We start from the raw sequence: 16772 nt of genomic DNA on the forward strand, positions 1-16772 counted from the left end.
ATATGTAGTGGAAGGAGGCATGGATGAATGTGTCAAGTTCAAGTCTGCTCAGTTTCTCAGTTTCCCAACATGAAGTTTGTTCTGTTTCCACATGAAAATGTGTACATGTTTTCATGAGCATTTCTCCTAATATATGCATTTTTGCACACACTTTTCCTTGTGTGTGCATTTTTTGAAGTGATTTCCCCTAATATCTGTTTTAATACTCTGGGACTGCATTTGTAAGGGCCAATCCATTAGCTAAACGAACATAAGCCTCATTCAAGCATGAACACCAGCAAGGGAAAATCACCCTAGCCCAGAGTGCATTTAAATGACCACTTACAGTTCACCAGCTTGCTCTGGCCTTGAAAAATGGATCTCACTCCTCTTTCTTTTCCCTCCACTTCCCTTCTTTGTGTATCTCACCATTTAGTTTGTAAGGCAGGAACTCTCTCTCTCTCTCTCTCTCTCTCTTTTAATTGATGTGAGCTGCTTTAGGAGACAATAATTGTCTGAGACATGGGATTAAAATGCAGTAAGTAAGTAAGTAAATAAATAAATAGTAAACTGCATCACAAAACTTGGAAAAGTGCAGATATTGCTATATAACTGAGTTTCAGCTAGTATGTAGAGGTACATATTCGGTAAGTTTGCATTAATATGTGAATCAATGAAATTCTCATCCATCTCTAAGTAGAGGAAATTACATTTTCTATTTGGAAATCCCAATTGCTAGTAATGCAGTAGCGACCTGCAGATTAGGAAATGTGACAGGAGCCTAGGGAGTGGTCCTGGAACAGCTGAAGCTATTGAAGCTAAGTGATGTGGACATAAACTCCGTGCACAAATGGAGGGCCAATAGAGCCCCATGTAAGCTGTTCTGAACTTTAGAAGAAAGCATGAGGCATGAAAATAGCAAAGAAATATTAAGCAAACTAATGGACAGATCATAATTAACCTGGTCTTTGTTCTTTAGTAATACTCAACATTATTCACAGGACTGAACTTTCTTCTAGTCCTTCTAAAGCATATATTGCTGTTGCTCCAATTATGAGATTGTCAAAGCCACAGTTTGCTCATCACCTTCAGACCACTTTATTTCGCCCACACACATATCCTCTTCTTATTCAGTCCAGTAGCTAATGAGTAACTCCCTCTAACAAAAGAGGCTTTCAGTCTGCACTCACACAATTATTAGAGGGGAGTTGCATTAATGTCATGGAAGACTAGTGTTTGCAGGCCTGTCTCTAAATTTGGTTATTCAGAACCTTTGCAGCTCAATAATATTGCTTAACTGTGATGATTTTCTAATTACCGTAATAATACCTATTAAATCACTTGAACTCCATAAGCACATCCCTGCTTAAATACAACTTAACCTAATGAGAACTGGTAATTCATTAAACTATAATGCACAATATTTTTAAAGGCTGAGTGAATGGAACAGTAACCACTGGAATTGTACATTCACATAAATATTGTTTTAAGCAAAAGCCCCAAATGGATAATTTTCAGGGGTGGTTTGCAGAGTCCATGAAAAATTCTGTGTATGAGACTTACAGATGAGGAATAATCACTAACCCTTCTAGAACACCAGCATCTGTAGCTCTCTACCAATCAACAGAGAGGATAAATTAAGTAACCTTAATAAAAAGAATTAAATTACTAAAGATAGGGAAGGGAACAAGAAGTCTCAATCTCTCAAGATACATCAGGTATGTAGAAGGTGTGTTCAGGCTGCAGGGTTTTTAGTGATTTTAGTTTTAAACAGCTGTTGTGATATTTCTACTTTAAACTTGTATTTAGTGTATTGTTTGAATATTGTATTTGTCTGTTTTTGTGAGCCACTTTGGGGGCCTTTTGGCCGAAAGGTGGCATAGAAATAAAGTATAACATAACGTAACCAAGTAGGCCAGTATTTATTTATTTATTTATTACATTTCTAAGGACATAATGTCTTAGTGGACCTTAGCAAAATAAAATACTTTTGTTTTGAACTATTGAGCCCCACTAAACATTCAGATTCTTGACGTTGTTGGAGGTGTGATAACTTGCCCCATGCAGTGCCTACAGCCATTACCCATGGGGACCTCCCATATGGCAAACATTTTTTCCCCTCTTGTCTTGTGTGGTCTTGTCTTGTCTTGGTGCTCATCCTTCCACACATTGGAAGTGTTGAACAATGGCATTTGCTAGGCCCCAGGGGCGAATGGCTTTGAATCAGCCTTCATGCTCTCCTTGTTTTTTTGCTATCATGTGCCAGCAACAATTGTTGCTGCTGGGTGTAAGGCAAAAAAATGTGTGAACCACCCAGAGAGCTTCAGCTATTAAGCAATACAGAAGTGCAAAAAGTCTGATAGTAGGGATGAAAGTCTCCACCAGGGCAGGGAATGTTGGTGGGGTAGGGGGAGCGCTCCCTCAGGTTTTACTTTCAGGGCTGCATTAGAACTAGAAACACCAATACACCACCACCTATGCCAATTACAGAAAGGTTAAAACGGAACAAAGAAGCTCTGAACAAGCAAGCAAGATAACAAGAAAAGAAAGATTATGGGGGTGGGGGTGTGGAATGAAAATTCTGTTAATAGGATTAAATAAACATTTATAGGGAAGTAACACACCTAGGGAAATATGCAGTGGTGTCTATAAATAATGTATCAGATTCCCAAATGGGCCCATACCAAACCTCAGACAGTTAAGTTAAATAACAGAAAGTTAAATTCTGTGGAATTTCCTTAAATAAGCTCTAACATCTTCAAGAAAGCTGGCATATTCTTCAAATATTCACATATTTCCTGCTCTGTTTACCTGATTCGCCTCGTAGTTCCCTCTCCAGCTGAACACCATACACCTCCAGAGCTCGCTGCTTCTCCTCCACTTCTTCTAGTAGCCGCTGGATAGCCTGGACATAGATTAAGTACACAGATTAAAAACCAGAAATTTGTCAAAGGAATAGCTATGAACATATGAAGCTCCAACGTTGGTCCATCTAGTGCAATGCTCTGCTTTGTCACAGGCAGGTTGTGGTGTTTGTGTATATGTGTGTGGGGGGGGGGTTACTGGTCATCCAATCAGAGAACCTTAAAAAGGGAGATACTGGTCCTTGAACCTGGAGCCTTTGGAATACAGTGCATGTGCTCAGCTACTGAACAATGTTGTTGTTGTTCAGTCGCTAAGTCGTGTCCGACTCTTCATGACCCCATGGGCCATAGCACGCCAGGTCTTCCTGTCCTGCGCTCTCTCCCAGAGTGTGCTCATGTTCATATCCATTGCATCGGTGATGCTATCTAGCCATCTCATCCTCTGCCGTCCCCTTCTCCTTTTGCCTTCAATCATTCCCAGCATCAGGATCTTTTCCAGGGAGTTTTCTCTTCGCATTAGGTGGCCAAAATATTGGAGCTTCAGCTTCAGGATCTGTCCTTCCAATGAGCACTCAGGGTTGATTTCCTTTAGGATTGACTGATTTGACCTCCTTGCAGTCCAGGGGACTCGTAAGAGTCTTCTCCAGCACCACAGTTCGAAGGCATCAATTCTTCGGTGCTCAGCCTTCCTTATAGTCCAGCTCTCACAGCCATACATTACTACTGGGAAAACCATAGCTTTGATTATACGGACCTTTGTCGGCAAGGTGACATCTCTGCTTCTTACTATGCTGTCTAGGTGTACCATAGCTTTCCTCCCAAGGAGCAAGCGTCTTTTAATTTCATGGCTACAGTCACCGTCTGTGGTGATCTTGGAGCCCAAGAAAATAAAATCTGTCACTGCTTCCATTTCTTCCCCTTCTATATGCCAGGAAGTGATGGGGCCAGATGCCATGATCTTCATTTTTTTAATGTTGAGTTTCAAACCAGCCTTTGCGCTCCACTTTCACCCTCAACAAGAAGCTCTTTAGATCTTCTTCGCTTTCTGCCATTAGGGTGGTATCGTCTGCGTATCTGAGGTTGTGGATAATTCTCCCAGCAATCTTAATTCCGACCTGTGATTCATCCAACCCAGAGTTTCTCATGATGTACTCTGCATATAAATTAAATAAGGATATACAGCCTTGTCATACTCCTTTCCCAATTTCAAACCAATCGGTTGTTCCATGTCCGGTTCTTACTGTTGCTTCTTGACCCTCATACAGGTTTCTCAGAAGACAGGTAAGGTGGTCTGGTACTCCCATCTCTTTAAGAATTTGTCACAGTTTGTTGTGATCCACACAATCAAAGGCTTTAGCGTAGTCAATGAAGCAGAAATAGACGTTTTTCTGGAATTCTCTTGCTTTCGCCATGATCCAGCAAATGTTGGTGATTTGATCTCTAGTTCCTCTGCCTCTTCGAAACCCTGCTTATACTTCCGATAGTTCTCGGTTCACATGCTGCTGAAGCCTAGCTTGTAGGATTTTGAGCATCACCTTGCTGGTATGTGAAATGAGCGCAATTGTGCGGTAGTTGGAACACTCTTTGGCGTTGCCCTTCTTTGGAATTGGAATGTAAACTGACCTTTTCCAGTCTTGTGGCCACTGTTGAGTGTTCCAAATTTGTTGGCATATTGAGTGCAGCACTTTCACAGGATCATCTTTTAGGATTTTAAATAGCTCAGCTGGAATACTGTCATCTCCACTAGCTTTGTTGTTAGTAATGCTTCCTAAGGCCCACTTGACTTCACTCTTGAGGATGTCCGGCTCAAGTTCAGTGACCGCACTATCATGGCTATCAGGGACATTAAGATCTTTCCTGTATAGTTCTTCTGTGTATTCTTTCCACCTCTTCTTAATCTCATCTGCTTCTGTTAGGTCCCTGCCTTCTTTGTCCTTTATCATGCCCATCTTTGCACAATACGTTCCCTTGATATCTCCGATTTTCTTGAAGAGTTCTCTAGTCTTTCCCATTCTGTTGTTTTCCTTGATTTCTTTGCATTGTTCATTTAAGAAGGCCTTCTTGTCTCTCCTTGCTATTCTCTGGAACTCTGCATTCAGTTGGATATATCGTCCCCTTTCTCCCTTACTTTTCGCTTCCCTTCTTTCCTCAGCTACTTGTAAAGCCTCATCAGACAGCCACTTTGCTTTCTTGCATTTCTTTTTCTTTGGGATGGATTGAGTTGCTGCCTCCTGAACAATGTTAGGGACTTCCGTCCATGGTTCCTCAGGCACTCTGTCTATCAGGTCTAATCTCTTAAATCTATTCGTCACCTCCACCGTATATTCATAAGGGATATGATTTAGGTCATACCTGAATGGTTTAGTGGTTCCCCTACGTTCTTCAACTTAAGCCGAAATTTTGCAAGAAGCAGCTCATGATCTGAACCACAGTCAGCTCCAGGTCTTGTTTTTACTGACTGTAAAAACCTCTCCATCTTTGGCTGCAAAGTACATAATCAATCTGATTTCGATAATGACCATCTCGTGAGTCACCTCTTGTGCTGTTGGAAAAGAGTGTTTGCTATGATCAGCGTGTTCTCTTGGCAAAACTCTATTAGCCTTTGTCCTGCTTCATTTTGTTCACCAAGGCCACGCTTGCCTGTTATCCCGGTGATTTCTTGACTTCCTACTTTAGCATTCCAATCCCCTATGATGAAGAGGACATCTTTTTTTGGTGTTAGTTCTAGAAGGTGTTGTAGGTCTTCATAGAACTGATCAACCTCAGCTTCTTCGGCCTCAGTGGTTGAGGCACAGACTTGAATTACTGTGATGTTGAATGGTTTGCCTTGGATTCGTACTGAGATCATTCTATCGTTTTTGAGATTGTACCCCAGTACTGCTTTTCCCATCCTTTTGTTGACTATGAGTGCTACTCCATTTCTTCTAAGGGATTCTTGCCCACAGTCGTAGATACAATGGTCACCTGAATTAAATTCGCCCATGCCTGTCCATTTTAGTTTGCTGTTTCCCAAGATGTCGATGTTCAATGTTGCCATCTCATGTTTGACCACCTCCAGCTTACCTTGATTCATTGATCTTACATTCCAGGTTCCTAAACAATATTGTTCTTTACAGCATCGGACTTTCTTTTCACCACCAGACACATCCACAGCTGAGTGTCCTTTCGGCTTTGGCCCAGCCACTTCATTCTTTCTGGTGCTACTTGGAAATTCCCTCTGCTCTTCCCCAGTAGTATATTGGACACCTTCCGACCTGAGGGGCTCATCTTCCGGCGTCATATCTTTTAGCCTTGTGATACGTTCCATGGGGTTTTCTTGGCAAGAATACTGGAGTGGGTTGCCATTTCCTTCTCCAGTGATCCATGAAGGGGACTGAACAATGGCCACTCCCTATTTTCCCTACATCATCTTAGGGAACAATCCTATGTATGTTTAGACAGAAAAAGTCCTTCATCTCCTAGTGTGTCCCAGCCAGCATGGCTGGCTGGGTCATGCTGGTAGTTGTAGAACTTTTTTCTAACTAAACATGCATAGGATTGCATCCTTAATTATCCAGCAAATTGTGTTTAAATATAACCAAGTGCACTTTTCTAAATGGCTCTGGGCATAGGAACATGATGCTGGGAAGAAAAGGAGGTGCAGGAAATGCAGTGGGGTCTTAAAATATGCCTGCATTATCCAGTACTACTAGAATCCACGCTACAAGTGAACCTGCAGAAGTGCTCTTTGGTAGTTGTACAGCTATGATAATTGGTAAAACCTATCCAGTCTGGAAAATCCAATAACTTTATTCACCACAATAGCATATACAAGAGTTAGATTGCAAATAGGTTCAAAGGCTTTCCATTAGTCAAAAGAATTCATGCCTGGAACTGTCCTGAGTGATATAGGTTAAAACAAGGAATACAAATTACTGTAGGGAAGCACATGAAGGGAAATTAAGTCGGAGGATTGGCTGCTTTGTATTAGCTCCAGGCAATGATATTTTGGTTGTTCCCACCAAGTCAGGGACAAAGCCTTCATTAACCAACTGTCCACCACTAATCCATTTGGTTAGCCTATTTGTTTCATGGTAACTCTTAAGGTAAGAGTTACCAATTAAAGTAACTCTTATTTACCTGTGCTTTATGAAGTCTTTTTAGTTCTTCTTGTTTAAGCAGTTGCTTTGTTTCCTTTTCCAACTTTCTATTTCTTCTAAGAGTTCTTTTTGTCTACAAAAACAAAGAAAACACACAAAAGATAATCAATACTTTGTACTTAGCCATGGCTTTTCTTTAAATGTGGATGTTAAGTAGTTTTTGACTGCCTTGTCTAGGCACATTCCAAGCCATTTGTACTCATCAATAGGGGCTGTGCTGCAATCTTAGTTCAGCATTAGCATTTTCTGTCGATAAAGACAACGGTAATGCTCCATCAATGAAGATGAAACTGCACATTTATAAGCCTAACACAAATTACCTTGGTGACTAAAAAGTAAATGTTTGGGAGTGTACAGTTTCCATTCAAGGCTTCCTTGACCTATTCATCACATCTGCAAAATATAAATCATTCAGTCCATTGTGGATGAACAGAAACATAGTATTTTGATGTGAAATGCAATCAGGGTTGAGATTATAGGTTTTGATCTAGGATTATTGGATGACAGCCTACCATACATGGAGGGAGGCCTTAACCCAGAAGCAGGGGTAGGCTGACTGTGTAACCATGAGAGAGAGAGAGGGATGGTTAAAGAGAACTGAAGATCTAAGGATCATGAGGGTGCACCACTAAATCAGTACCTTCATGCCCATTTTGAAATTAGAAGGAAGAAATGAAGGAAGGTGGATGGAGCATGAAGAGCTTCTGAAATGGGACTCAAAGGCTATTCACACTGGACATGAGCTAGACTTGATAGCATTTCCCAAACCAGAACAAAGGCCAAACTAGACAAGATGGTGCCAGACGTGTTTCTCCTCAAATCTATACCCCTTTTCACATATAGAATGGCAGATGGAGGTCTGTCTTTAGCAAGAAATGCATGGAAGAGGGGCTCTGAAACTTCCCTTTTAGTGCATTGCTTCAGGCACTCCCAGTTTCTCCCCATTTCCAGTGTAATAAGGTGATATATCAGCAGTGTGCAAACAGGATTGAAGGCAAGCGTTGAAGGCAATTCAATGAGTTCCAGCAAAAACACACAGGCATGTAGCTATCAAATAACAGGTGGTTTTATGGGGTAGGTAAACAGGAAAGCGTGCAGCCAGCTACAGGGTGACACAAAAGAACTGGGTTCAAAATGTAACAGTTCAGGCTCTGCGTTTGCCAGTTCAGCTGTAGGTCTGCACAGTTTCAGCAACATTAGATCAGCCTTCCCCAACCTCATGCTCTCCAGGTGTGTTGGACTACAACTCCTGTCAACTCAAGCCAGCACAGCGAGCATTTCCTGGAAGGCAAATTTGTTGTTCAGTCGTGTCCGACTCGTCGTGACCCCATGGACCATAGCACGCCAGGCCTTCCTGTCCTCTGCTCTCTCCCGGAGTGTGCTCAAGTCCATATTCATTGCATCAGTGATGCTATCTAGCCATCTCCTCCTCTGCTGTCCCCTTCTCCTTTTGCCTTCAATCTTTCCCAGCATCAGGATCTTTACCAGTGACTTTTCGCATTAGGTGGCCAAAATATTTGAGCTTCAGCTTCAGGATCTGTCCTTCCAATGAGCACTCAGGGTAGATTTCCTTTAGGATTGACTGATTTGACCTCCTTGCAGTCCAGGGGACTCATAAGAGTCTTCTCCAGCACCACAGTTCGAAAGCATTGATTCTTCTGAAGCTCAGCCTTCCTTATAGTACAGCTCTCACAGCCATATGTTGCTACTGGGAAAACCATAGCTTTGATTATATGAACCTTTGTCAGCAAGGTGATGTCTCTGCTTCTTACTATGCTGTCTAGGTTTGCCATAGCTTTCCTCTCAAGGAGCAAGCGTCTTTTAATTTCATGGCTACAGTCACCGTCTGTGGTGATCTTGGAGCCCAAGAAAATAAAATCTGTCACTGCTTCCATTTCTTCCCCTTCTATATGCCAGGAAGTGATGGGGCCAGATGCCATGATCTGAGTTTTTTTAATGTTGAGTTTCAAACTAGCTTTTGCACTCTCCACCTTTACCCTCAACAAGAGGCTCTTTAGATCCTCTTTGCTTTCTGCCATTAGGGTGGTATCATCTGCGTATCTAAGGTTGTGGATAATTCTCCCGGCAATCTTAATTCCAACCCGTGATTCATCCAACCTGGCGTATCTCATGATGTACTCTGCATATAAATTAAATAAGGAGGGCGACAATATGCAGCCTTGTCGTACTCCTTTCCCAATTTTGAACCAATCAGTTGTTCCATGTCTGGTTCTTACTGTTGCTTCTTGGCCCTCGTACAGGTTTCTCAGGAGAAAGGTAAGGTGGTCTGGTATTCCCATCTCTTTAAGAATTTGCCACAGTTTGTTGTGTTCCACACAAAGGCTTTAGCGTAGTCAATGAAGCAGAAATAGACGTTTTTCTGGAATTCTCTTACTTTCTCCATGATGCAGCGAATGTTGGCGATTTGCTCTCTAGTTCCTCTGCCTCTTCGAAACCCCGCTTGTACTTCCGGTAGTTCTCGGTTCACATGCTGCTGAAGCCTAGCTTGTAGGATTTTGAGCATAAACTTGCTGGTATGTGAAATGAGCGCAATTGTGCGGTAGTTGGAACACTCTTTGGCATTGCCCTTCTTGGAATTGGAATGTAAACTGACCTTTTCCAGTCTTGTGGCCACTGTTGAGTGTTCCAAATTTGTTGGCATATTGAGTGCAGCATTTTCACAGCATCATCTTTTAGGATTTTAAATAGCTCAGCTGGAATACTGTCATCTCTGCTAGCTTTGTTGTTAGTAATGCTTCCTAAGGCCCACTTGACTTCACTCTCGAGGATGTCCAGCTCAAGTTCAGTGAGTGCACTATCATGGCTATCAGGGACATTCAGATCTTTCCTGTATAGTTCTTCTGTGTATTCTTTCCACCTCTTCTTAATCTCATCTGCTTCTGTTAGGTCCCTGCCTTCTTTGTCCTTTATCATGCCCGTCTTTGCACAAAATTTTCCCTTGATATCTCCAATTTTCTTGAAAAGATCTCTAGTCTTTCCCATTCTATTGTTTTCCTCGATTTCTTTGCATTGTTCATTTAAGAAGGCCTTCTTGTCTCTCCTTGCTATTCTCTGGAAGTCTGCATTCAGTTGGCTATATCTTCCCCTTTCTCCCTTGCTTTTTGCTTCCCTTCTTTCCTCAGCTACTTGTAAAGCCTCATCAGACAGCCACTTTGCTTTCTTGCATTTCTTTTTTTTTGGCATGGATTGAGTTGCTGCCTCCTGAACAATGTTATGGACCTCCGTCCATAGTTCCTCAGGCACTCTGTCTATCAGGTCTAATCCCTTAAATCTATTCGTCACCTCCACCGTATATTCATAAGGGATATGATTTAGGTCATACCTGAATGGTGTAGTGGTTTCCCCTACGTTCTTCAATTTAAGCCGGCATTTTGCAAGAAGCAGCTCATGATCTGAGCCACAGTCAGCTCCAGGTCTTGTTTTGACTGACTGTATAGAGCTTCTCCATCTTTGGCTGCAAAGGACATAATCAATCTGATTTCGATATTGACCACCTGGTGATGTCCATGTGTAGAGTCGCCTCTTGTGCTGTTGGAAAAGAGTGTTTGCTAGGATCAGCGTGTTCTCTTGGCAAAACTCTATTAGCCTTTGTCCTGCTTCATTTTGTACACCAAGGCCATGCTTGCCTGTTATCCCCGTGATTTCTTGACTTCCTACTTTAGCATTCCAATCCCCTATGATGAAGAGGACATCTTTTTTTGGTGTTAGTTCTAGAAGGTGTTGTAGGGCTTCATAGAACCGATCAACCTCAACTTCTTCGGCATCAGTGGTTGGGGCATAGACTTGGATTACTGTGATGTTGAATGGTTTGCCTTGGATTCGTACTGAGATCATTCTATCGTTTTTGAGATTGTACCCCAGTACTGCTTTTCCCACCCTTTTGTTGACTATGAGTGCTACTCCATTTCTTCTAAGGGATTCTTGCCCACAGTAGTAGATATAATGGTCTCCTGAATTAAATTCGCCCATGCTTGTCCATTTTAGTTCGCTGATTCCCAAGATGTCGATGTTCAATGTTGCCTTCTCATGTTTGACCACCTCCAGCTTACCTTGATTCATTGATCTGACATTCCAGGATCCTAAACAATATTGTTCTTTACAGCATCGGACTAAAAGAAAAGTAACTGGCCCAAGAACCTAATTGCAAGGCAGATGTGGGGTCCAAACACAAAACCATTCCTTTGAACCCAAATAAAGATGATGTTGGAAGGCAGCACTTCGCTTTGCAGCATGCCAGCTTCCAAATTAAAGATTTAATTAATTTGAAAAAGATTTCAATAAAAATCAGAAATAACAGGGAGCCTGGTGGGCACACTGGTGCCAAGAGGTCCCACATTGGAAACCCCAGTTGTATAGTAGCACTCCCAGAGCTGCCTTTATCTCCTAACTTTTTTCTTCTGAGTCTCCAGGGGTGTGTCATCAGCTCTTACAGACCTGTCCCCTCTCAGGGTCTGTCTCCTCTTTCCTCGTTTTTCTCAGGTAGCCAACCCTCCTCCCTAGGTCTTTGGTTTTAATTTTTGTGAACCGCTCAGAGAGCTTCTGCTATTGGGTGGTATAGAAATGAAATGAATGAATGAATGAATGAATAAATAAATAAATAAATAAATAAATATAGTTCACAGACACAAGTCACAGCAAAGGGTGTTCAGAAGTGTAGCTCCCAAGACTTGACACTCGCATTACACAACACCAGCTGACAACAGAGCCAGGAAAGGAGAAATGTACTTGGAGCAACAGACTGTGGGGAGGTAAGGCATGGTAAGGATGAAGGTTCAATTAGGTTTCAAATGCAATAATATTCAAATCTGGGAGCAGGAGAAGGATTGTGTTATTGGTAATCAAGCTACTGTCTGGGATTGGCTCAAAGCAAGGTGGGGCAGACTCTGGCTTCCTTGAGACTCAACCGCTCAGATTCTAGGGAGGCAGAAGAGCATGAGAAAGGAAGGAGAGGAGAATCATGGATCTAGGAAATTAGAGGCCAGGAGCTTGAGGGCCAAGCTACACATTTCAATGGATCCTTGCTTGGCCATGCAAATTGCTAGGGCTGGATGGTGACTGCAACAGAGGGTAAAGGTCTCTATTAAAGTCCTCCCTACTCCTACTCTAGCATCATGATCCAGATTAGGTCTCCCACACTTACTGCTAAGAAAACAGGACATGGGGCAATATCCAGTTCAATACTTCTGCTAACATACATTACGTTGCACTAGCGTAAGCAACCCCAGCACAACGCCAATAGCGTTTGCTGGCACAACAGGTTTCCCCAGAAAACCCATCATGCCAGAAAACACTATTGGCATTATGCCAAACGCAACATAACTTACATTAGCAATAGTGTCACATTGGATATTGCCCATAGCCTTGCCCATTCAGTTTGGGCCCGAGAGTCAAAGATATTTAGAAAAGGAGAGGGAGTGTTCCAGAAGAATATGAGGGAACCTCTGAAGGAGGAATCTGAAAGGGAAACAAAATAGAATGAGAGAGAATGGTCAGACAGGAAAGTAAGCCACAGCAGGACTTTCAGAGGTGAGGACTGCATATATTTGAAATGAGCCAACGTTCCATATGTAGGAAGTTAGTAGGCCAAGAATCAGCACGCTTCTTATCTTGCAATGAATAAGAGACCTCCTGGATCAGGCCAAAGGTCCATCTACTGCAGCATCTCATGTCCCCAACAGTGGTCAACCAGGGGCTTCCAGGACGTCCAGGAACCAGGGCATGAAGGCAGTAGCCCTCTTGAATTGTTGTTCCTAAACAACTGCCACCCAGAGGCATACCGCCTCTGTGCCTGGAGGTTGCTGGAGGGTTAGAAGGAAACAGAACACACTGTATTACTTTTATTCCTCGGACTCGATCTGAGTATATACTAGGAAAGGAAATTAATCTCTTGTTTGGTGAACGAGAAAAACAGAAGAGGAAACATCAGCTATTCCCAAAAGAAATGTTATGCACTCTTTAATTGGAGTGAGTTTGGGGTGGGGCCTGTCATCACAAGCCTGTTGCTGGGACCTCCCCCACTGGCTGCTACTACCACCACCTGACCAGCCACTCCTCTCCTTCACAGGTATTTCAGAGCGGGGGCTGCCAGAGGCAGCTCCTCTGCACGCGCCTCTGCGTCACACAAAGTGCGACGCTAAGTGCACACTTAGCGTTGCACTTGGAGACGCACTGAGGAGCACATGACGACCCACCCGCTGCCTCTCCAGAGATACCAACAACCAGCTACCAGCAGCAGAGGGCAGCAGCTTTAAAGACCAGGAAGAAAGGGGCAAACGCAGATCTTATCTGCTCCTGCTTAGCTGTTGCTCTCTTTTATATTGTTTTATATTTTACATTGTAACTTACAATATTTTACATTGTAACTTAATGTGCCGGGGAAGTCCATTGAGCAACTCGGGGTCAGGGAGGTGCCACCATAACTATGGTCACGGGTAGGGGGAGGTATGGCGCTGGGGGATTAACAGGCCAGCTGAGGAGAAGAGGAGTTAGACACTTTATGGCTCTCCCCTCCTCTGTTCCTCCCCCAATCAGATGGTTCCTGGCAGCCTTACCAGCTTGCCCTTGGGTCTGGTGCTGCTGCTGCTGAATGCCAGGTTGGTCCAAAATAAAACCTCCCTCATCCATGATTTGATTGTGGACGACGGAGCTGACCTAGTATGTATTACTGAGACCTGAGTGGGGGTACTGGGAGGGGTTACTCTCTCCCAGCTGTGCCCTCCTGGGTACTCAGTGCAGCACCAACACCGACCGGAGGGTCGGGGGGGGGGTGCCATGGTCTATAGGAATTTGATCCCTCTCTCTAGGCTTCCTGCTCATTCGAGTACAGATCTTGAGTGCTTGCACCTTGTGTTGGGTAGCCGGGACAGATTAGGGATTCTGCTGGTGTACCGCCCACCCCGCTGCCCATCAGACTCCCTGCCTGAGCTGACGGAGGTGGTCTCGGACTTGGTGTTGAGGACCCCTAGGACGATGGTCCTGGGGGATATCAACTTCCGTGCCGAAGCTGCTGTATCCAGGGTGGCTCAGGACTTCATGGCTGCAATGACAACCATAGGGCTGTCCCAACATGTCATCAGCCCAACAGATGTAAAAGGACACACACTTGATCTAGTTTTCTTGACTGGGCAGGACGATGGTGGTCTGAAAGTGGTGGAATTAACATCTGTCCCTTTGTCACCGTCAGATCACTTCCTGCTGAGATTTAGACTTTTGGCAGCTTTTCCACTCTGCAAGGGAGGGGGGAACCTATTAAAATGGTCTGCCCCCAGAGGCTAATGGATTCTAATGGATTCCAGAGGGCTCTGAGGGATTTTCCTGCTAGCATGGCTGGTGCTCCTGTCAAAGCCCAAGCCACTCTGTGGAATGCAGAAATGACTCGGGCAGTTGACACGATCACGCCCAAGCGTCCTCCCCCTTGGGGCAGAGCCCAGCTTGAGTGGGTGGTTGCAGGACAGCTCCAGGCACTCTGGAATGAGACGGATTATCTAGATCCATTTCAATTGGGCTTCAGACCTGGTTTTGGAACGGAAACTGCCTTGGTCGCCCTATGGGATGACCTCTGCCGGGAGAGGGACAGGGGGAGCGTGACCCTGTTGATTCTCCTGGACCTCTCAGCGGCTTTCGATACCATCGACCATGGTATTCTTCTGGATAGGTTGTCTGGGTTGGGAGTTGGAGGCACTGCACTGCAGTGGTTCCGCTCCTACTTGGATGGCCAACTCCAGAAGGTGGTGCTGGGGGATTATTGCTCTGTGCCATGGCAATTGTGCCATGGGGTTCCACAGGGCTCTATTTTATCCCCTATGCTGTTTAACATCTACATGAAACTGTTGGGGGAGGTTATCCAGAGGTGTGGGCTGAGGTGCCATCAATATGCAGATGACACCCAACTCTACCTCTCCTTCTCATCAAACCCAGGTGAGGCAGTGGCTGTTCTGAATCAGGGCCTGGCACGGTAATGAGGGCCAATAAACTGAAACTCAATCCAGACAAGACAGAGGTACTGTTAGTGGGTGATTCGTCTGCCCGGTTGGTGATATTCAACCTGTTCTGAAGGGGATTGCACTCCCGCTAAAAGATCAGGTTCGTCATTTGGGGGTGCTCTTGGACCCAGAACTGTCACTTGAGGCACAGGTGAACTCAGTGGCACGGAGCACTTTTATCAGCTTAGGCTGGTATACCAACTATGCCCTTATCTGGACAAAGATACCCTAGCTACAGTTACCTATGCTCTGGTAACTTTTCGTCTGGATTAATGCAGTGCGTTATACGTGAGGCTGCCTTTGAAAACAGTCTGGAAACTTCAGCTAGTCCAAAATAGGCAGCAAGATTGTTAACAGGGGCTGGCCAATGAGCTCATATTACGCCCGTACTTTTCCAGCTGCACTGGCTGCCAGTCCATTTCCGGGCCCGATTCAAAGTGCTGGTATTAACATTCAAAGCCCTTAATGGCTTGGGGCCAGGTTACCTGAAGGATTGCCTCCTCCCATATGTGCCTGCCCGGACCTTAAGATCATCCTCAGTGGCCCCGTGCCAAAGGAAGTAAGGCGGGTGGCTACTAGGAGGAGGGCCCTTTCTGCTGTGGCACCCCGGTTGTGGAATGAGCTCCCTAGTGAAGTTCGCCTGGCACCTACATTGTATTCCTTTAGGTGCCAGGTGAAGACCTTTTTATTTTCCCAGGCATTTTAGCATTTTAGCTTTCTAGTTTTTAGCTTTGCTGTTTTAAATCTGTATTTTAAATCTCTGCATTGCTGCTAGGTTTTATTCTGGTTGTATTGCTATATTGTGGTTTTAATGATTTTATATTGTTTTACTGTGTGCTTTTTGGTTTTAATTTTTGTGAACCGCCCAGAGAGCTTCAGCTATTGGGCGGTATAGAAATGAAATAAATTAATAATAAAAATAAATAACTAAATTCCCCAATGGTTAGATGTTCCAGGGGCAGCACTTACTCATGTTTGGTTTCTTTTAGAGGAGAGATCACTTGAGACTTGAGGGCGTTGAGTAACTGCAGCCTTGCCCAACCTAGTGCCCTCCAGATTATGTTCAACTACAGCTCCCCAATTACAGGTCATTGGCCGTGCTGGTTGGGGCTGATGGGAGTTGTAGTCCAAGACATCTGGATAGCGCCACATTGGACAAGACTGATGTTACCTTTGGATTTATTTTCAAATATACAAGTTGCACATAGGTGGCGGCAGGCCACACAGCTCACCTTCCAAGCACCAAATGCACTGTCATACATCAGACCTCCAGAGAGAGGCACCCCTGCCTGATAATTTCAGTTTACAGCTCCCGGGTCTGCTCTCCCTCCGACTTAAAACTATAGTTTCTCTTTTGTTCCTTTCCACAAAACCTTCATCAGCCCCTCTTCTAAGTCAGGGAGGCTCAGGAAAGATGTTGTCACCTTCCTTCCCCCACAAGCCACAATATTCCAGAGAGAGTTCTCAGTATCGATAAACCATCTTTTATGAATTAACTCCCATAAAGATACACTCACTAGCCATTAAGGAAGATTCACCAGTCATTCTGGCCCATAACACTCTTTTGTTCAAACTCCACACTATGATCCAGCATTGCTTCAAGGCAGACCCACAGTGATGGCCCTATTCACAGTAATCAGACAGCAATCTTGTAACAATAATTTTGTTTTCTTATTAGCTTGGTCAATGGGAGATGGATGACAACATCTGTGAGTTGGCAGACAGTCATCACAGATAAAGGTATGAGTACAGCCTGCCGACACAAATGCACTCATTACTGTACTGAA

At 44.0% G+C, this 16772-nt stretch overlaps 1 protein-coding gene across 2 annotated transcripts in view; it reads right to left on the minus strand.

Annotated features, from left to right (window-relative positions):
• The window catches only part of MICAL2 (microtubule associated monooxygenase, calponin and LIM domain containing 2), a 203350-nt gene that overhangs the window by 12754 nt on the left and 173824 nt on the right, over positions 1-16772 (minus strand). For both annotated transcript variants that reach the window (XM_084853961.1, XM_084853971.1), the window contains 2 exons: positions 6963-7055; positions 2791-2884 (listed from right to left, as the gene is read on the minus strand). In XM_084853961.1, coding sequence (XP_084710087.1) covers positions 2791-2884; positions 6963-7055 — 187 coding nt within the window. The remainder of the gene's footprint in view (positions 1-2790; positions 2885-6962; positions 7056-16772) is intronic.

The sequence above is a fragment of the Heloderma suspectum genome, chromosome 1, assembly GCF_057233095.1.
Source record: "Heloderma suspectum isolate Gila_16-S chromosome 1, 16-S_ref, whole genome shotgun sequence".
NCBI lineage: Eukaryota > Metazoa > Chordata > Lepidosauria > Squamata > Helodermatidae > Heloderma > Heloderma suspectum.